At 42.5% G+C, this 22,441-nt stretch overlaps 1 protein-coding gene across 1 annotated transcript in view; it reads right to left on the reverse strand.

Annotated features, from left to right (window-relative positions):
- Window positions 1-22,441, reverse strand: part of LOC122938040 (cytochrome P450 2C20-like) — a 450,693-nt gene that overhangs the window by 180,514 nt on the left and 247,738 nt on the right. Inside the window, exon 3 of the mRNA XM_044293309.1 lies at window positions 2,828-3,006. Coding sequence (XP_044149244.1) covers window positions 2,828-3,006 — 179 coding nt within the window. The remainder of the gene's footprint in view (window positions 1-2,827; window positions 3,007-22,441) is intronic.

Genomic DNA, 22,441 nt, shown 5'->3' on the forward strand with positions numbered 1-22,441 from the left:
AGCTGCTTACAGAGTGGTCCATGCTCTGGTGGACCTGGTTCATCCATGTACTACATGGTCAGACATACAGTTAAGATGTAATACTATTAATCCCTTATAGCTGCCACTGCTTTTTTCCTGCTTGTTCAGTGTCTGCACACAGCTTATTCTTTGGATTTGCATTTTGAGGACTTAGTTTGATTACTGGTATAGGCTCCTCCAATTCTTCATATGCCTTTATATATATATATAACATACTCTACTGCTAGGTTTGGAGAGTTGGAATAGATTTTTTTATTTCATCCAACCAATGTCATTGAGATTGACTAAGGACATTCTATATATTCTAAGCATTCTGAAAAAGATGTCTGTGTCCACTGGCTTTTATGTCTGTGATGTATGAAAAGTGCTCCCCGACTTGTGATGACCCCGACTTGCAATATTTTTTAGTTACAATAGTGTGTTATGGACCAATACAACATTAAAGTGCACTCAACTTGCAGTTCTGCTGTAAGTGCCAATCTGTGGAATACGCGATTGTCTGGAAGATCCCCCCCTAATCAATATGTGCTTCTTTATCAAAAAATGCATGGAAATGGCTGACATCAATAGCTAATCACAGGCATTTCAATCAGGTGTGGAATCCCACTGTAACAGCCATGATGGCTGGTATGAGGCCGTCAGTGGCAGAGAACAAGGGCTGTAATGGATGTCTGTCATCCATTATGGCCCAGGCCTGCGTTTTCCCTAGCAGGAAAGATGCAGTTATATCATAGAGGCTGCTGGGCTGAGTATAAGTGCGTTCAGACCAACATTTATTTTCCTCGGCCTGTGCACTGTCCTACTAAGCTGGTGCAATGATGTCACTGCTTCATACCTGCTAGGGAGAGTCAGTGTGATCTTCCATTTATCAAGGGAATGTGGCTAGGTTAATGGAACAGGGCAATAAAGGGGGCATAACTACTGTGTTGGAGCAGTAAGGGGCCACCACTGATGTACTGGGGGCATTCAGGAGGCTTAACTACTATGTGGGGGCACTACAGTGGCATAACTACTGGGTGGAACTAAGAGTGCAGCACTACTGTAAGGAGGATACTCAGGGGCATAACTACTGGGTTAAGGCACTAAGGGGGAACACTTATGTGTGGAGGCACTGAGTGGCAGCATGACTGTAAGGGAGGCACTCAGAGGGCATATCTATTGTGTTTTGTTGCACTACAGTGTCATACCTACTGTGTGGGGACACCAAGGCAGCATCAGTACTGTAAGGGTGGTACTGAGGAGGCATAAATACTGTGTGGTGGCACTAAGTTGGCATAACTACCGAGTGGGTGGGAGACTTGTATGGTGAGGATGTGTGGTGTTGCCTAGCCACGGTAAGGGTGTTTAACAAGGAAGATGCTGGGGGCATTCAAACATTTGCAATGCAGCCCAGCCCTTTCTAGTTATGCCATCAATTTCACTAGGGGCATAAAGCAATCCACAGCCTATACACGAACAATAAGGCTACAGATTGCATAGTTGCTAACTGTCCTGAATTTGCAGGGACCATCCCTGATTTTCAGAGACAGTTCCAGCAAATTCGGGATGTCCCCAGCCAGAAACGGGTTGAGCTAATGAGAACAGCACCCATAAGTAAGGCTACTTTCACACTTGCGTTCGGAGCGGATCCCTCTGGTGTCTGCACAGACGGATCCGCTCCTATAATGCAAACGATGGGATCCGTTCAGAATGGATCCGTCTGCATTATATTTCAGAAAAAATTCTAAGTCTGAAAGTTAGTCAAACGGATCCGTCCAGACTTTGCATTGAAAGTCAATGGGGACGGATCCGTTTGAAATTGCACCATATTGTGTCAACTTCAAACAGATCCGTCCCCATTGACTTACATTGTAAGTCTGGACGGATCCGTTTGGCTCCGCACGGCCAGGTGGACACCCGAACGCTACAAGCTGCGTTCGGGCTTCCACCTGCTGAGCGGAACGGAGGTCAAACGGTGCCAGACTGAAGCATTCTGAGCAGATCCGCATCCACTCAGAATGCATTGGGACCGTACGGATCCGCTCAGGGCCGCTTGTGAGAGCCTTCAAATGGAACTCAAAAGCGGAACCCCGAATGCAAGTGTGAAAGTAGCCTTAGGCTACTTTCACACTAGCGTTCGGGGCTCCGCTTGTGAGTTCCGATCAAAGGCTCTAACAAGCTGCCCCGAACGCTTCCGTCCAGCCCTAATGCATTCTGAGTGGATGCGGATCCGCTCAGAATGCATCAGTCTGGCAGCGTTCAGCCTCTGCTCCGCTCAGCAGGCGGACACCTGAACGTTGCTTGCAGCGTTCGGGTGTCCACCTGGCCGTGCGGAGGCAAACTGATCCGTCCAGACTTACAATGTAAGTCAATGGAGACGGATCTCATCCCACACTATGGCTCAATTTTCAAACGGATCCGTCCTCTATTGACTTTCAATGTAAAATCTGGACGGATCCGTCTGAGGCTACTTTGACACTTAGAATTTTTTTTACAATATAATGCAGACGGATCCGCTCTGAACGAAAGTGTGAATGTAGCCTAAGGTTTTGGATGCCCCAATTTAACCAAACTGAACGTTCGTAAATTTGTGATTGACCATGTCAACGTTGTCAACTATTGTCAACACTGTACAGTTTATTGCAGTGGATATATTTTTTTTCTCTTATTATGGTGACATTTTGGGGTTTTAGGTATACACGATAATGAAAAACACCAAAATCTACAACATTTACAACACAACAGTCATCCAGGAACCAATTATTATTGTATGTTGTATCTGCATTACCCAACATAAACTGCCTCATGTCTCCTTGTAGACACTTACTTTTTGATAGATCTTGGGGTCTCTAAAGTCCATGTATTTGGGAGTCCCCAGCACAGGAATTGGGGTAGGTCCAGGAGGCAGTGACTTGTATCTGTTCAGTCTGGACCATGATAGAAGCATATAGACAGTGAGGAAGAGGACGATAGAAAGAGCGAGGATGGTGGTCAGCTCCATGGCTCCTGTGATAGAAACAGAGAATGGGATTAGTAATTCCATCTTTGTGCTCAGCGATCTCTGAAGTCAAACATCTCACTATAGTATTCCCACAGGGAATTGTGCTGGAGTGTAACAGTGGAATCATTTCTCTCTGGGTGAAACAATATTTGCTGGTTATGGATAGAAAATATAGAAATTATAGGAAATGAGTCAGCCTGTATGACAAGGTATGAGAAGGAGTATTAATGAAACATTACATAATTGTGGTAAAGACAAATTAATAAATCCAATGCACTTTCCTTCACTGCTTACAATGCATGGGTCAAGGATCTACGGAAATCATAAGGAACATTTGTTTGTTAATTCTCTTTTATTTAATCTCTGATGTTATATTTTCAGCTTGACATCTGCACACATTAACAGAACTCAAATAACCCAATCATGAGATTAATGACTGGTAATGTAGTAGCTTAGACTGAAGTGATTATGCAATGTGTCTGCTATAAAAACTGTAAATGCAGAAGTGGTAGCTGCAAATACAGTGGAGGAGTTTAAGCATGCATGGGATAGACATAAGGCCATCCTTCATATAAGATAGGGCCAGGGGCTATCCATAGTATTTAGTATATTGGGCAGACTAGATGGGCCAAATGGTTCTTATCTGCCGACACATTCTATGTTTCTATAGTAGTCATATATGCTAGAGTCCTACATACATGAGTCACCGATCCAGCAGTCATCAGTATGGTAGTCATACAGGGAGTGCAGAATTATTAGGCAAGTTGTATTTTTGAGGATTAATTTTATTATTGAACAACAACCATGTTCTCAATGAACCCAAAAAACTCATTAATATCAAAGCTGAATATTTTTGGAAGTAGTTTTTAGTTTGTTTTTAGTTTTAGCTATTTTAGGGGGATATCTGTGTGTGCAGGTGACTATTACTGTGCATAATTATTAGGCAACTTAACAAAAAACAAATATATACCCATTTCAATTATTTATTTTTACCAGTGAAACCAATATAACATCTCAACATTCACAAATATACATTTCTGACATTCAAAAACAAAACAAAAACAAATCAGTGACCAATATAGCCACCTTTCTTTGCAAGGACACTCAAAAGCCTGCCATCCATGGATTCTGTCAGTGTTTTGATCTGTTCACCATCAACATTGCGTGCAGCAGCAACCACAGCCTCCCAGACACTGTTCAGAGAGGTGTACTGTTTTCCCTCCTTGTAAATCTCACATTTGATGATGGACCACAGGTTCTCAATGGGGTTCAGATCAGGTGAACAAGGAGGCCATGTCATTAGATTTTCTTCTTTTATACCCTCTCTTGCCAGCCACGCTGTGGAGTACTTGGACGCGTGTGATGGAGCATTGTCCTGCATGAAAATCATGTTTTTCTTGAAGGATGCAGACTTCTTCCTGTACCACTGCTTGAAGAAGGTGTCTTCCAGAAACTGTCAGTAGTACTGGGAGTTGAGCTTGACTCCATCCTCAACCCGAAAAGGCCCCACAAGCTCATCTTTGATGATACCAGCCCAAACCAGTACTCCACCTCCACCTTGCTGGCGTCTGAGTTGGACTGGAGCTCTCTGCCCTTTACCAATCCAGCCACGGGCCCATCCATCTGGCCCATCAAGACTCACTCTCATTTCATCAGTCCATAAAACCTTAGAAAAATCAGTCTTGAGATATTTCTTGGCCCAGTCTTGACGTTTCAGCTTGTGTGTCTTGTTCAGTGGTGGTCGTCTTTCAGCCTTTCTTACCTTGGCCATGTCTCTGAGTATTGCACACCTTGTGCTTTTGGGCACTCCAGTGATGTTGCAGCTCTGAAATATGGCCAAACTGGTGGCAAGTGGCATCTTGGCAGCTGCACGCTTGACTTTTCTCAGTTCATTATGCGCCTTGGTTTTTCCACACGCTTCTTGCGACCCTGTTGACTATTTTGAATGAAACGCTTGATTGTTCGATGATCACGCTTCAGAAGCTTTGCAATTTTAAGAGTGCTGCATCCCTCTGCAAGATATCTCACTATTTGTGACTTTTCTGAGCCTGTCAAGTCCTTCTTTTGACCCATTTTGCCAAAGGAAAGGAAGTTGCCTAATAATTATGCACACCTGATATAGGGTATTGATGTCATTAGAACACACCCCTTCTCATTACAGAGATGCACATCACCTAATATGCTTAATTTGTAGTAGGCTTTCGAGCCTATACAGCTTGGAGTAAGACAACATGCATAAAGAGGATGATGTGGTCAAAATACTCATTTGCTTAATAATTCTGCACTCCCTGTATATACTAGACTCCTAGATACAAGAGTAACAGATCCAGCAATCAATATAGAAGTTACAGTATATAAAATAGAGTCCTAGATAAAGAAGTCACCGATTCAGCATGGATCACTATAGTAGTCATATACACTAGTGTCTTAGATGCAGAATTTATCGATTCAACGGTCATCAATATAGTAGTCATATACTGTACTAGATTCACAGAGTATTTACCCATCCAGCAATATTCAATATACTAGTCATTTATACTAGAGTACTAGATACAGAAGTCACCGATCCAGCAGTTATCAATATAGTAGTCATATACAGTGGCAAGAAAAAGTATGTGAACCCTTTGGAATGATATGGATTTCTGCACAAATTGGTCATAAAATGTGATCTGATCTTCATCTAAGTCACAACAATAGACAATCACAATCTGCTTAAACTAATAACACACAAAGAGTTAATTGTTACCATGTTTTTATTGAACACACCATGTAAACATTCACAGTACAGGTAGAAAAAGTATGTGAACCCCTAGACTAATGACATCTCCAAGAGCTAATTGGAGTGAGGTGTCGGCCAAATGGAGTCTAATCAATGAGATGAGATTAGAGGTGTTGGTTACAGCTGCCCTGCCCTATAAAAAACACGTGCCAGTTCTGGGTTTGCTTTTCACAAGAAGCATTGCCTGATGTGAATGATGCCTCGCAGAAAAGAGCTCTCAGAAGACCTACGATTAAGAATTGTTGACTTGCATAAATCTGGAAAGGGTTATAAAAGTATCTCCAAAAGCCTTGCTGTTCATCAGTCCACGGTAAGACAAATTGTCTATAAATGGAGAAAGTGCAGCACTGCTGCTACTCTCCCTAGGAGTGGCCGTCCTGTAAATATGACTGCAAGAGCACAGCGCAGACTGCTCAATGAGGTGAAGAAGAATCCTAGAGGGTCAGCTAAAGACTTACAAAAGTCCCTGGCAAATGCTAACATCCCTGTTAGCGAATCTACGATACGTAAAACACTAAACAAGATTGGATTTCATGGGAGGATACCACAGAGGAAGCCACTGCTGTCCAAAAAAAACATTGCTGCACGTTTACAGTTTGCACAAGAGCACCTGGATGTTCCACAGCAGTATTGGCAAAAGATTCTGTGGACAGATGAAACCAAAGTTGAGTTGTTTGGAAAAAAAACACACAACACTATGTGTGGAGAAAAATAGGCACAGCACACCAACCTCAAAACCTCATCCCAACTGTGAAGTATGGTGGTGGGGGCATCATGGTTTGGGGCTGCTTTGCTGTGTCAGGGCCTGGACGGATTGCTATCATCGAAGGAAAAATGAATAGCTTATCAAGACATTTTGCAGGAGAACTTAAGGCCATCTGTCCACCAGCTGAAGCTCAATAGAAGATGGATGTTGCAACAGGACAATGACCCAAAGCATAGAAGTAAATCAACAACAGAATGGCTTAAACAGAAGAAAATCCGCCTTCTGGAGTGGCCCAGTCCGAGTCCTGACATCAACCCGATTGAGATGCTGTGGCATGACCTCAAGAAAGCGATTTATACCAGACATCTTAAGAATATTGCTGAACTGAAACAGTATTTTTATAAAGAGGAAAGGTCAAGAATTACTCCTGACCGTTGTGCACGTCTGATCTGCAACTACAGGAAATGTTTGGTTGAAGTTATTGCTGCCAAAGGAGGTTCAACCAGGTATTAAGTCCAAGGGTTCACATACTTTTTCCACTTGCACTGTGAATGTTTACATGGTGTGTTCAATAAAAACATGGTAACATTTAATTATTTGTGTGTTATTAGTTTAAGCAGACTGTGATTGTCTATTGTTGTGACTTAGATGAAGATCAGATCACATTTTATAACCAATATGTGGAAAAATCCATATCATTCCACTGGGTTCACATACTTTTTCTTGCAACTGTATACTAGTGTTAGGCTGGTGGCTCATGTCGGCCAATGTCCAGCAGTCCCAGGCAAACACAGGCAATGGTCCATTCTCCCTGTGCGTACTGGGACTAGTGCTCAGTAAACTCCTTTCAGCACTAGGAGAGTTAATCCCTTTCTCTTGCCCCTGTCCAGGTGCTGGTTAAGTTCCTGATCAGCCTCCTATTTAGTTGGACTCTGGATCAACCTGCTCATCTGAGCTTTGAGGCTTTCTACTTGTTAGTACCCAGTGAAGGTGAGGTCTGAATTTCTGTGTACCGAACCTTGTCTTTCTTCTGATTCTGCTCCTTGCCACCTGTCCCGACCTTAGAATTGTGACCTGGATTATGCATGCACTCTGCCTGCCCTGACCTTGGAATCACTATTTGGAATACGCAAGTACTTAGCCTTGCCTGACTAAGCTTTTGCCTGTGCCATTGGTGCATTGCATTGGTGTCTTTGACTGCTGTGAGTCAGCAGCCACCTACACCAGGACTACTCTAGGAGGTAGAAGCCTGGTTGGTTCCTTCCGGTGAAGTCCAGATCCCTGTACAGGGATGTCACAGGGAGTTGTTTTGAGGTTCCTACATACTGCAGCCAGACTATCCAGGTGGAGCGCAACTCTTTTATTCGTAATCCAGGCCCCCGTCACAACCGGTTAAAGGGTGAATACCAGGGAACAACCAGAATAACGCCCATAGGTTTAGCCCAAAGCCAAACTGGTTAGTTGGCCAGTTGGTCCACACCCTCTGTCCATAACACTGCTAGAGGTCTCATCATGGAAATGTATACCACCCTAATTGTCTTACATTTTGAATTGGTAATCAGACTTGGGCTACATTAACTGATGATCAGTGGAAACACATTTGGGATTCCACACGTAAAAGTGCTCAAAACACATTAATGTTAGAGATGTCAGAAAATGTATTATTCCGCTGGTATTTAGTTCCGTCTAGAATAGTCTACGTAGTACTGGGCTATTATATTAACTGTATCAGGGGTTGTCATGCTGTAGGTGACATAATGAATATCTGGAGGGCCTGCAATTGGGGGAAAATACTTTGGATAAGAGTCTATAACCGAATTAACTCAGTGACAGGTTATAATATCCGAAAGGACCAATGGGAGGCATTACTTAACCGCTACAGGACCGCCGTACGCAGGATTGCATCCTGGCGGCTGCCCTGTTATTCCTCCTGGACGCGCCAGCGCGTCCTCTCGCGAGACGCGAGATTTCGGTCAAAGCCGGCCCGCGCATGCGCATCGTGGGCCGGCAAAAGTTAGAGGAGTATTTTGTAACCAGCCTGCCAGTTAATGATCGTGGCTGGCAGGCTGGCGATTTTTTAAAAATCTAATCACAAGCCAGCTAACACTTTATATTTGTAAATATAACGTGTTAAATGGCTGCTCTGCTCCTCTGCTGGTCCTTTTCGTCGGTTGGTCTCAGCAGAGGAGCAGGCATCACAGTGAGTAGCACCAAACACTACACTTTAGCCCCAGATCACCCCCAGCACCCCAATTAACCCCTTGATCACCCCTTCTTGCCCCTGTCAATCACCTAGTGAAAGGGAAAAAAAGTGATCAGTGTAAACTGTCACTTTTTTTTTCACTGGTATTGACTGATAGGTTTTAGGATAGTTTAGGCCCCTTGGTTAGGTAGTTAGCAATCGGTTAGCGCCCAGCCCACCTCACCACAGCTACTGATTCGCTGATTAGCGTATCGCTAATCAGCATTTGTACTTTTATAGTACCTGTAAGTGATCAGAACTGATCAGTCAGATCTATAATAGTATTAGTGTCACCTTAGTTCGCCCTCCACCCAAAACGCAGTGTTTGCCCGATCAGGCCTGATCGGTTGCCCACACGTGCATTCACCCACGCCCGCCCCGCCGCAGTGACCAAATTTTTATTTTTTTTTATCACTGCACAATCACTTTACAAGCGCTGCGGAGATAAAAAAAAAATCAGTTTTGATATTTTCTAGCAATCGCAGCGGCCTCCGGTACTTCGCTAGCCTCCCATTTGTAAGACAGGCTTGCTATTTTTCTTGGGTAGTCTCAGGGAATACCCCTAAATTTAGTAGTCCAAATGTCAAACAGGGGGTATTCTTCTGAAGAGGCCTACAGGCTTCTGACCCAGTCGGATGAGGAATGGGAACCCTCATCTGATGAATCTAGCAGGTCAGAATACGAACCTGTAGAAAGCAGTGGCTCTCTGACACAAAGTTCGGACGAGAAGGTTGAGGTCCCTGATACCACCAGGCGTACCCGGTCCCGTGTTGCTAGACCACAGGTTGCGCAGGATCCGCTTCAAGGGCTGCAGAGTGGGGCTGGCGCTGTCGGATTACGTGGTGAGGCATACACCAGCAGCGCAGCCCTCCCTGGACCTAGTACCAGCACTGCCGTACAACATGAAGAAGTGGCGAGCACCAGAAGGGCAGTTGAAGCTGGTACGGTGGCGGTGGCACGTGCAATAGTTACCCCGTCGCAGCCACCGCACAGACAGGCCCGTAGACCCCCTAGAGTCCCTGAGGTGCTGGCAAACCCGGATTGGCAGTCCCCAACTTCAGCCGCACCATTAGTTCCCCCTTTCACCGCCCAGTCTGGAGTTCGGGTTGAGACAGCTCAGATCGGTTCGGCCCTGGGATTTTTTTTAGCTGTTCTTGACTGCGGAGCTCTTAGACTTAGTTGTGGCAGAAACAAATCGGTATGCCACTCAATTTATATCCACCAACCAGGGAAGCTATTATGCCCAGTCTTTCCGGTGGAAAACCGTCCAAGTTTCCGAATGTAAAATTTTTCTGGGCCTTCTCCTCAACATGGGTCTAACCAAAAAGCATGAATTGCGGTCATATTGGTCCACGAACCCAATTCATCACATGCCCATGTTCTCTGCCGCCATGTCCAGGACACGATTTGAGACCATCCTGCGTTTCCTTCACTTTAGTGATAACAGCACCTCCTGTCCCAGAGGCCATCCAGCTTTTGACCGGCTACACAAAATTCGGCCCCTCATAGACCTGAAGTGGTCTATGAGGGGCCGAATTTTGTGTAGCCAGTCAAAAGTTTTGCTCAGGGGTATACAAATCAGGGGTATACAAAATGTTTTGCTCAGGGGTATACAAATCTGCAAATTTCTGGTTGAAGTACCAGAAATTTGCAGATTTGTATACCCCTGAGCAAAACATCTGCGTAGACGAGTCCCTTATACATTTTACCTTGGCTTCAAACAATACATCCCAAGCAAGCGCGCCCGGTATGGGGTCAAATTGTATAAGCTCTGTGAAAGGGCCACAGGCTATACCCACAAATTTCGGATCTATGAGGGTAAAGATCAGACCCTGGAGCCGGTGGGTTGCCCTGACTACCTGGGGAGCAGTGGGAAGACAGTCTGGGACTTGGTGTCACCCTTATTTGGCAAGGGGCACCATCTTTATGTGGACAATTTCTACACAAGTGTGCCCCTCTTCAGGCATTTGTTCCTAGAACAGATTGGCTGCTGTGGCACCGCGTGACCTAGTCGGCGGGGCTTCCCCCAATGGCTCGTTACCACCCGTCTTGCAAGGGGGGAGAGGGCTGCCTTGTGTAACCAAGAACTGCTCGCGGTGAAATGGAGAGACAAGCGTGACGTTTACATGCTCTCCTCCATTCACGCAGACACGACAATCCAAATTGAACAAGCAACCATTGTTATTGAAAAGCCCCTCTGTGTCCACGACTATAATTTGCTCATGGGAGGGGTGGACTTCAATGACCAGATGTTGGCTCCTTATCTCCTTTCCCGCAGGACCAGACGCTAGTATAAGAAGGTGTCTGTATATTTAATTTAATTGGCTGCATATAATAGTTTTGTCCTCTACAGTAAGGCTGGGAGAACAGGATCCTTCCTCAAATTTCAGGAAGAGATCATCGAGAACCTCCTGTATCCATGAGGTTCTATGGCCCCATCCACCAGTGTAGTGAGCCGTCTACACGAGCGACATCTCCCCAGTGTCGTTCCTGGCACCTCAAACCGACCGCCACCCCGAAAAAAATGGCGTGTCTGTAGCAGGAGTGGAATAAGGCGTGACACCCGCTATTTCTGTCCTGAGTGCCCTGACCACCCTGCCCTATGCTTAGGGGAGTTTTTCCGGAAGTACCACACACAGGTACACTTAGCATAGGGATCACATCTCACCAGGACAGGCACACAGGGCTATTAGGGCCCATTCACACACAGCTGCTGCAAACCTCTCCTTTCACCTGGGACAAAGTGCATAATGTACTTCACCACATCTTTGGGCGATTTGCGCTTTGCACATTGTCCCATGGGGAAAGAGAGGTTTGTCCTATAAAGGTAAAAATAAAAAATAAAAAAATAAAAAAATCACCAGTAAGCAAAAAAGTTAACGTTCAGTTCAAAAAGTTAAATAAAGTGTATTATGTTCTGTTCAAATGTTATTATAAAGTTAATAAAATTTATTGCGTTGCGGCCTGGTTTTTTCTTTTTTTTTTTTTTTTTTTTTACCTTCCAGGTGGACCAACCGGTCGACTAGCTGCAGCACCGATGTGCATTCTGACAGAAGCATTGCGCTGCTGTCAGATTACACAAAAGTTGGTGTATGCGGCGCTGCAAGACAAGATTTCTCCTCTGCAGTAAAAGATACGTTTGCCGAGGCATATGAGCTGAGGAGGCGGCGGTGTTCATATGCTTTGGCAAACACTTTGTATATAAAAAAAAAAATGAAAATCCCGGCAAAGATTTATTCATCTACATCGATTGATGTGAATGGAGAAATCGGGTTTGCCAGGGCATACGAGCTAAGTGGGTATGGATGTTGGGCGGAGCTCCTATGTCCTGGCAGACGCCTTTCCCCTCCTTTTTTTTTTTTTGGCTGAGATTTTTTCATCCACATTGATCGATGTGAATGAAGAAATCTGTGCCGCTCATTTTTTCTTTCAGCCCAGAGGCTGAACGAAAAAAAAAAAATCTCATTACCTGTATGCTCAAAATAAGGAGAATAGCAGAAACTCCTAATGCTGGCCATACATGTAATGATTGCGGAGACCCTCAAATGCCAGGGCAGTACAAACACCCCACAAATGACACCATTTTGGAAAGAAGACACCCAAAGGTATTCGCTGAGGGGCATATTGAGTCCATGAAAGATTGAATTTTTAGTCCCAAGTTAGCGGAAAGTGAGACTTTGTGAGAAGAAACAAAAAAACAAATCAATTTCCGCTAACTTGTGCCAAAAAAAAATATATTCTATGAACGCGCCATGCCCCTCATTGAATACCTTGGGGTGTCTTATTTCCAAAATGGGGTCACATGTGGGGTATTTATACTGCCCTGGCTTTTTAGGTGCCCTAAAGCGTGACAAGAAGTCTGGGATCCAAATGTCTAAAAATGCCCTCCTAAAAGGAATTTGGGCCCCTTTGCGCATCTAGGCTGCAAAAAAAGTGTCACACATGTGGTATCGCCGTACTCAGGAGAAGTTGGGGAATGTGTTTTGGGGTGTCATTTTACATATACCCATGCTGGGTGAGATAAATATCTAGGCAAAAGACAACTTTTCCCATTTTTTTTATACAAAGTTGGCATTTGACCAAGATATTTCTCTCACCCAGCATGGGTATATGTAAAATGACACCCCAAAACACATTCCCCAACTTCTCCTGAGTACAGTGATACCACATATGTGACACTTTTTTGCAGCCTAGGTGGGCAAATGGGCCCACATTCTAAAGAGCACCTTTCGGATTTCACAGGGCAATTTTTACAGATTTTGATTTCAAACTACTTTGCACGCATTTGGGCCCCTAAAATGCCAGGGCAGTATAACTACCCCACAAGTGACCCCATTTTGGAAAGAAAACACCCAAAGTTATTTCATGATGGGCATAGTGAGTTCATGGAAGTTTTTATTTTTTGTCACAAGTTAGTGGAATATGAGACTTTGTAAGGAAAAAAATAAATAAAATATCACCATTTTCCGCTAACTTGTGACAAAAAATATAAAGTTCTATGAACTCACTAGGCCCATCAGTGAATACCTTAGGGTGTCTACTTTCCGAAATGCGGTGATTTGTGGGTTTTTTCTACTGTCTTGGCATTGTAGAACCTCAGGAAACATGACAGGTGCTCAGAAAGTCAGAGCTGCTTCAAAAAGCGGAAATTCACATTTTTGTACCATAACTTTTACCCAAACCATTTTTTTTACCCAAACATTTGTTTTTTATCAAAGACATGTAGAACAATAAATTTTGCGAAAAATTTATATATGGATGTCGTTTTTTTATAAAATTTTACAACTGAAATTGAAAAATGTCATTTTTTTGCAAAAATTTCATTAAATTTCGATTAATAACAAAAAAAGTAAAAATGTCAGCAGCAATGAAATACCACCAAATGAAAGCTATATTAGTGAGAAGAAAAGGAGGTAAAATTCATTTGATTGGTAAGTTGCATGACCGAGCAATAAAGGGTGAAAGTAGTGTAGTGCAGAAGTGTAAAAAGTGGTCTGGTCATTAAGGGTGTTTAAGCTAGGGTGGCTGAGGTGGTTAAAGGGAACCTGTTATCAACTTTATGCTGCTTATACTAATGGCAGCATAAAGTAGAGACAGGTGAGTTGATTTCAGCGATCTGTCATTTATAAGTTAAAAGTAAGTGGTTGCCGAGAACCAACATCACAATCATTGCAGACTGCGCCTGGAAAAGAGTCCCGGCCACCTGAGAAGAGTCATGGTTATTCCTGAATTTCCTCTCTCTCTGCCCACCTGCTGATGATTGAACTGCCAATCATCAGCTGATGGGTGAGAGTGCAGGAGATTATGAATAAACATGACTCTTCTCAGGTAGATTTGACTCTTTTCAAGGTCTGGGCTAAAATTATTATGATGCTGGTTCTTGGCAACCACTTGCATTTAGCTCATGAGTGACACACTGCTAAAATCAGCATTTGCCAAACTTCTGTTCAACATACGTGTACAGGGCTGGTACAGCTTTTTTAGAGAAGTAATGACGGTTTGGGACTCTCCACCTTGCTTCGGCACAAGCCATCAGTTCTCTGAGAGTCAACCACATGAAAAGGGAGGGACTTTATTACCAGCAACTTGGCCAGGGGCACATTCAGCTTTTGAGTCATTGTATGAGTGCATGCATACTGTTGTCTTTTTGCAATTGCTTCTGTGATTGATTGCTGGTGAAATGAGTGATGAGTAGGAGGAGCATCGGGACCAGTTGATAATGGGATGGAAACACAGCTCCCTTTTGCTAAGGTGGTGGAGCCTTGATTGAAGGATAAGGGGTACGGGCCACTGCTGCGTCAGGCTGTACAACTACATAAGTGCCATGGTTTTCTCTGGCCACTTTATAGTCACGCTGCATGTGTTGACGCAGGGCCATGGTGTCAACATTAACACCCTGGCCACACTTCACCTTCTGCCCACAGATTTTACACAGGGCCATGCTGACATCCTCAGATGACTTGATGAGAAATTATGACACTGGCGAGCATGACATTTTTCCCTAGTACTTCTTGCTGACTGATTGCTGCAGCTCCCTGTATGAACCCGTGCACCACTAGTTGTTTATAGATAGGTATGTAGGATCCTGAGTAGCAGACGGTCTACCCTGGGCACATTTGGCTCCAGACCTCACACTGCTGCCACCATGTTGACTCAGGGCCACGCTACCACTCTGCTGGCTCAGTCACTGTCTCATGCGCAAGCTGCCACTCTCTTCTTTACCCCGATGATGATAATGCAGCTCCCTCTTCACCCAGCTCCCTCATACATCATCATCCACTGCTTTCTAAACATCACTAATGTTACCCTCACCAGTCTCAGGACCATGTGCCTAACTGCTTGCAACACCTGCTCACACTTGCTTCAATTAAACTTGCATAGTTCTTACTTGCCTGCCTACAGGAGCAAGCCGCGGATCTCCACATCTTGGCTATGCAGTAGCTACTGACTGTCTTCAACAAGCTCGTTCTCGCTGAAAAGTGGAGCAGAGCAGACAGCATGCAATATTTCCTGAGCAGATGAAACAGAAAATGAAAGAGGCGGGTTCAGGACAGGTGCACAGAGCTTGTTCCTGGGCCATGACAACTATGCATAGTGTCAAAGGAACCCACTGACTCCTGGCTGGGGTTTTCTGATGTCACGTGAGATGATGTTGAAACCGAATCAACCATTCAAGGACAGCTGGGTTGCTGGTCAAAACACGATCTCTGGATGACACTGGCAACTCTCGCCTGTCACTGTGACTGCTTCTACCACCTGTCCCTTCTTCTGTTGCTACCTTTGCCAGCTCCAAAAACATTTTTGCCACTGTCTGTTCCCTTAGAAGTCCCTGAGAGCTGTCTGTCGGACATACTGTACTGTAAGGGTAAAAGAGCAGTAGTGTCAGGCTGCTATTTTACCCCAATTACACAATTAAGGATTAACAGATTGAATTATGTATAAAAGAACATGAACACCCCAAAATCTGAAGTATCAGGCCACAATTTCACTCCAATGACACAATCAATGTATTTACGTATGTATAAAATAACGTGAACACCCAAAAATCTGTAGTATCAGGCTGCAACGTCACCTCAGTTACACAGTTAGGGATCAACGGATAGAATTTTGTATAAAATAATATGAACCCCCCCCCCCAAAAAAAACAGTAGTATCAAGACACAATTTCACCCCAATAACAGAATCAAGGATTAATAGAATTACTTATGTATAATAGAATGCACACAACCTAAAATCAGTAGTATTAAAACACTTTTAACTCTAATTTCTAAGAAAATTTCCAAAAGGCCAATTCAGTTATGAAGTCACTTTGAGGAGCTTACAGTAAATAATAGAACCACTCATAATTAACCTCATTTTAGGAACTACACCTCTCAAGTTATTTAAATATTATTCTACTAACTTTTTAAACCTTTAAGTGTGACACAATAATGAAATAAAAAAAAATTAGCTTTTTTTTTTTGCTGATTTTCCATTTTAATAAATGTTTTCCTGTAAGGAAGCAAGGGTTGCCAGAAAAATAAAACTCAATGTTTTCATAACCTGATTTTGCAGTTTATAAAAACACTTCATATGTGGGTGTAAACTGCTGTACGTGCACACTGATGGGCGCAGAAGGGAAGGAGCAACATATTGATTTTGGAGGACAGATTTCACTGGGATAATTTTAAGTTGCCATATCGCATTTGGAGACCTCCTGATCCACACCTACAGTAGAATCTCCCAAAAAGTGACCACATTTTAGAAGCTACAGGATAAGGAAACAGTTTTATCGATACTCTTTTGTGGTACATATGATTTTTGATTGCTCAATATTATGCTTTTTGTGAGGCATGGTAACCATAAAATGGAGCTCTGGCACAGTTTTTATTTGTCGTTCACCTGACAGGATAGATCATATGTTAATTTTAAAGAAAAGGTAGTTATGCAATTAACTATATGTTTCTTTTTATTTTTTAATTTCAGTTTTACATAATAAAGCATTCATTCATTCATTCCATTTTCTGAAAGCCATATTTTTTTTACATCTATCTGTTGTTTTGTGTAGGGGCTCATTTTTTGCAGGAAGAGTTGACATATTTATTGATACCATTTTTGGGTATAAAATGTAATTATTATTTTTTTTGTTCAATATTACACTATTTGTAAGGCAAGGTTACCAAAAAATGTCTGTTTTGGCACAGTTTCTTTTTATTTATTTTTTACGCCATTCACCTAAGGGGGTAGATTATGTGATATTTTTATAGAGCTGGTTGTTGTGGACACAGCTATATCTAATATATCTATGTTTTATTTTATTTATTTCAGTTCCACACAATAAAAGGCATTTAAAAATGTGTTTCATTTTTTTAAAATTAAAAATCACTTGATGAGTGGAGGGGGCACTTTTTTTTTTTTTTTACTATAAACTTCAATTCTATTTTTTTTATAAAACTTTTTTTTTGTCCCAATACAGGTATTTCAACATTTCAGTGTCGACACCCTGTTTCCTGTTACATGCTGTATTGTACCACATTGAAACTGTCAGTTTCCCTGGGGGCTGGGTCTCACATACTTTCGTACATGGCAGATCCCAAGGCCTTTGCGAGGCCTGTGGTTGAGAATGCAGCCATAAGCCCCCTGTCACCGCAATGCAGGCGACTGATAGAAAGGCAGAGGGAGCCTATTCTATGCCACAGTCAGTGTTGATCACGGCATATAAGGGTCAATCCACCAACATTGGCATTTACAGCAATGCTGGAGGATACAGCAGTGGTGTGCTTTCAGTCAGAGCCGGGCCCCTGCATTGATCAGACACGCACAGCTCCTGCCTGATCATCATGATTAGTGTTGAGCGAATCGAAGTTGACAAAGTGGAATTTGATCTGAATTTCATGAAAAATTTGATTTGTCCCGAATCGGAATTTCCTGGCGATTCATGGTAACTACTCATATTTTTTCTAAAATGGCTGATGCACATGTTACAAAGTGAAAGTAAGAAGCCCAGGAATAAGGGATCAACAATAATGCCACGCAGCTAGCCAATCAGCAGATAACCAGCTCCTGTGATGTCACAGCCCCATAAAAAGCCTTGTCCTGCCCGGTCCCCACAATTTTGCTGTGAAATTAGTGCAGGGAGAGACGTGACAGGCACTAGGGACAGTGATTAAGAAAGCCTTTATTTGTAAATTTTAGTTTGGAACAGTTCAGGGACAGCACAGGGACAGTGTAGGGAGATAATAGGGAGATCATAAGGAGAGAATAGGGGCTAATAGAACAGGGTGGTTAATAGATAAGCAATTCTATTACCCCTTGATGCACTAATTTGGGTAAAAAGCTGTCTAATACCAATGCTATTGTGGTGTCCACATTATTTTATACATATGTAATTCTATAACGTCTTGATTCTCTAATAGGGGTTAAAAAGCGGTTTAATACTACTGCCATTGTGGTGTCCACATTGTTTTATACATACAGTATGCAATTTTATAACGCCTTGATTCAGTAATTGGGGTGAAATATCACTCTAAATATTTTTTGGCGTATTTGGTTTTGCACCTTGTGTTACAGATAAGGAATTTAATTAATACTTTATTTTGTAATCAGGGTGAAATAGTGGTCTAATATTACTGCTTTTAGGTTGTTTTATACATAAGTAATTCTATTAGGCCTTTATTGTGTAATTGGGGTGAAATAGCCCTCTAGTTGTTCAAGTATTTGGTTTTACACATTGTGTTATAGATAAGAAATTACATTAGGCCTTGATTCTGTATTTGGGGTGAAATAGCTCTCTCTCTTTTTTTTTTTACGTATTTGGTTTTACACTTTGTGTTATAGATAAGGAATTCCATTAATACTTGATTTTGTAAATGGGGTAAAATAGTGGTCTAACTACTGATTTTGGGGTGTTCACATGCAGTGTCCCACTACCCTCGTGGGTGATGCAAAGTGTTGTGTATTGCTTTCTATGTTATAACTTGTTTTATGCTGCAATGCATTTATGCATAATCCCTGTTTCAGATTGCATTACACTGAGCCTACCACTAGTGGGAGACAACACCTCCCATATATATAGCTCCGTTCAGGCCTAGCCAGTGGAGTCAGCAGTGGACCTGTTACAGCTTTACCTCTGTCCATCTTAGAGAGACTGTTCTATACTTGGATATTACTGTTACCAGAAGCAATGTTCAGTAAAAGTTACAAGTTGGATTGCACCATCCTTGTCTCAGTCTCCAATTCCTCAGTTAACACTACAGTAAATGTTTGTACCACCACAAAAGGTACTGGCGCCACGGCACAAGAGACCTTGCCATAGGCACATTAATACAGACCACCAAGGGCACCTCGAACCACCATCTGGCCTGTGTCCCTTACACCAGAGTGTGCCCCAGAGAATTCCTGTGCTGTTCTCCTTATCACTTATGCGAGCCTGCCCAGGGACGACGTAACCGCGAGTAACCAGAACTGTATTTCCCTCGGCCCACCTATTGCTCACACCGTGACCTAACATACAGGAAGGATCGAAAAGGAGAAAAAAAGAGGAGATAGTTACATTTATGCTGGGACAGGGGAAGAAAAAAGAAAAAGAAAGGGGGCAAATAATAATAATAATAATAATAAAAATAAAAGGTTGAAAACAACTGAAAAGGAAAGAAGAAAAAAAAGGGGAAAAAAAGACCAGGCAAGATAATGGAGAAGTAAAAAAAAAAAAAGGAGGGGCGGTGAAGGGAGAGACTGAAGAGTTAAAAAAAAAAGGACTAGTCAAAGGAGACTAGAGGGGGAAAAAAAAGGGGGAGAAGAAAAACAACAGCAAAAATAAAATAAAAAATATTTTAAAAAGGAGGGGGAAAACACAAAAGAGTGATAAAAAAGGCCCCTAAACAAAACAGATGTTCTACGGACTTGACTTCCTTTAAGGCAGGACAGAAACAAATAGAGTCCTCTAGAATTGATCAATTTTTGAGATCACGAAATTTGAGTACCAGGTCGGGTCCAAAAGGGAGGCAGGACATTAATCTAAGAAAAAATACTCCTGAACATAGATCGGAGGAGGAACCTGAGGGGGACCCCCATATCGGTGATGGGGAGATGCTTTTGGACTCCTCCCCAATAGAAGAGATTCTATCTATTGTTAAAAACAACGGAAAGGTGATACAAAACATCACGGTTCAATTGGGGTCAGTACAGATAGACGTTCTCATCATAAAAGATGATTTGCTAAAGATCCGTGATAAAATCAAAGATTTAGAAAACACAGTGAATGAGACAGAGAAAGAGGTGAAAATATTAAAAGAGGAGAATACAATATTAAAAAATGATTATAATCACCTAAAAAAAAAAAGTGGATTTAAAAGATCAGTCAAGAAGATGCAATGTCCGAATTATCGGCCTACCAGAATCTTCAGATGATAAAGATTTAGTAGGAATGTTACAAGAGACACACTTTTTTCGATGTTAAAAAATGCCTTCAGGGCAAGGATATTAAATACTCCTTTTTGTATCCAGCCAAATTAAGGATTGTGTTTAATGATACTGTGTTTTGTTTTTTTATACTCCAGATGCGGCCACTGATTGGCTAGATAGGAAAAATATAAAAATAAAATAAAAAAAGTTTAGAGTTCTGTTCAGTTCAAGGGGGATTTGGGATTTGTGGGTGGGGGAGGGAGAGGGGGGGAGTGATAGGGGAGGGTGGGCTATGGTGCATCCTGTCTCTTTAGAGGTGGTGAGCGGAGTGATGCCAGGGACTCTACTAACTGGAAGTTTTATTATTAAATAATGACTACAAGAATATTAACATGGAATGTTTGCGGTCTTGGGGAGAAGAAAAAAAGGCAGGTAGTTCTAGATTTGATACGGAGGCACTTGCCAGCTATAGTTAGCCTAGTAGAAACCCACTTTACACAGGAGACGATCTTATGTATAGGGCGGAGGTGGGCCACCCAGGTCTACAATTCTACATATACCAGCTACTCCAGAGAAGTTACTGTTTTAATTCATAAGCAGATTAACTTTATATGCTTGGCATCTTCTGTTGATAGACAGGGGAGATATGTCTTTCTCCATAGTAGGCTATAGGGCAAGTTATGTATTTTGGCCTTTGTTTATATCCCTCCTCCTTTATCTACGGATGGAGCAGAGTTAACATTCCTGTTTTCTGAGATTTGTTGTGTTATCTAATCTAAGCAAACACCTTCAATTGCTTTTCAAAGGCTTTTGTCTCAAGATAACACGATGAGTTAAGAAATTTGAGTTAAGAGCTGGAGTGCTAACCCTGCTACATCTGTATGCAAATAATTACCTCCTTGATGGCTTTTGTGGACCAGTGGCCTCAATGTATGGTAGTGGTCAATGGGGATTTCAATTGTGTTATGAACCATGAGGTGGACAGGATTTCTAGAGGGGGAACGGTTATTCCCCGTCCCAGGGGTCCCCCTTGGCTCGGTTTTGCCAAGAGGTGGGCCTCGTGGATGTTTGGGAATACCTATCCAAGGAAAAAATAGCTTACTCCTGTGTCAGTAAATCGGGAAATTCTATGTCGAGAATTGATCTGACCTTGGTAAACAAGGGAAACTTGAATTGTATTAAATGGATGAAATGCGAGACTAGATCAGTATCTGACCATGTTCCCTTTTTTATAGAGCTATGTATGGTCAGGAATAATGTTAGACTGAAGCCCCCTTTTAGATTGAATCCCCATTGGATATTAAAAATTAACAATGATAACCAGATAAAAAAGGAGATCATTTCCTCTTGGGATAACAATATCTTATCAGCTAAATCCTAATTTGTTTGGGACACGTTTAAATCGGTTGTGAGAGGAATTTTTATTAGTACTATTGCTGATCTAACTAAGCGTTATTCAAGGAGGGAGAAAGAACTGGAGGATGCAGCCGTGGCTGGAATGGTTGGCTTTATTAGGTTAAAAACAGAGGAAGCTAGAGAAACTATGCAGAGGACCAGTCACGCCATCTCTGATTTCCTTCTGGATAAAGCGCAACAGAGGTTATTCTTTAGAGGACAAACATATTTTTCTGAGGCAGGACGTCCTGGTAATAGCCAGTCAGGATCCAAAAAAAGAGATTCACAGTATTCCTGCCCCGGATGGGACAATTATTAAAAATCAGGAGGGAATAATATAAATATTTATAGACCACTTCTGTGAGTTATATAAATCAGAGAGTGTTCTCTCAGAGGAAATGATGGACTCACACTTGGATTCTATTTCCCTCCCAGTGCTTACAGATGGTCAAAAAGAACGTCTGGAGATGGATTTGTCTCTTCAGGAGATAGAGGAAGCTATGGACTCCTGTTTAGGTAATTCCTCCCCTGGACTGGATGGACTCCCATATGAGTTTTATTGTAAATATAGGGAGGTTATTCTTCCCCATCTGTGGAGAACACTGTCTGATTCAATAAAGGAGGGAGCCCTTCCAGAAACTATGACAGAGGCTGTGATTACAGTGATATTAAAGAAGGGTAAAGACCCCAATGATTTGGGGTCATATAGACCTATCTCTCTCCTTAACACAGAAGTTAAACTACTGGCTTTATGCCTAATAAAGGGACCCATTACAATCTCCATCGGCTTTTTGCCAATCTGCAGACTTCCGGAGGGTCTTCTCGCTCCATATTGTCTATTGACGCCTCCAAAGCCTTTGATAGGGTTGAGTGGGGGTTCCTTTGGAGAGTGTTTCTTAAGATGGGCTTCGGCCCCAGATTTAGCAATATGATTAA

The sequence above is a fragment of the Bufo gargarizans genome, chromosome 5 (assembly GCF_014858855.1).
Source record: "Bufo gargarizans isolate SCDJY-AF-19 chromosome 5, ASM1485885v1, whole genome shotgun sequence".
NCBI classification, from domain to species: Eukaryota; Metazoa; Chordata; class Amphibia; order Anura; family Bufonidae; genus Bufo; species Bufo gargarizans.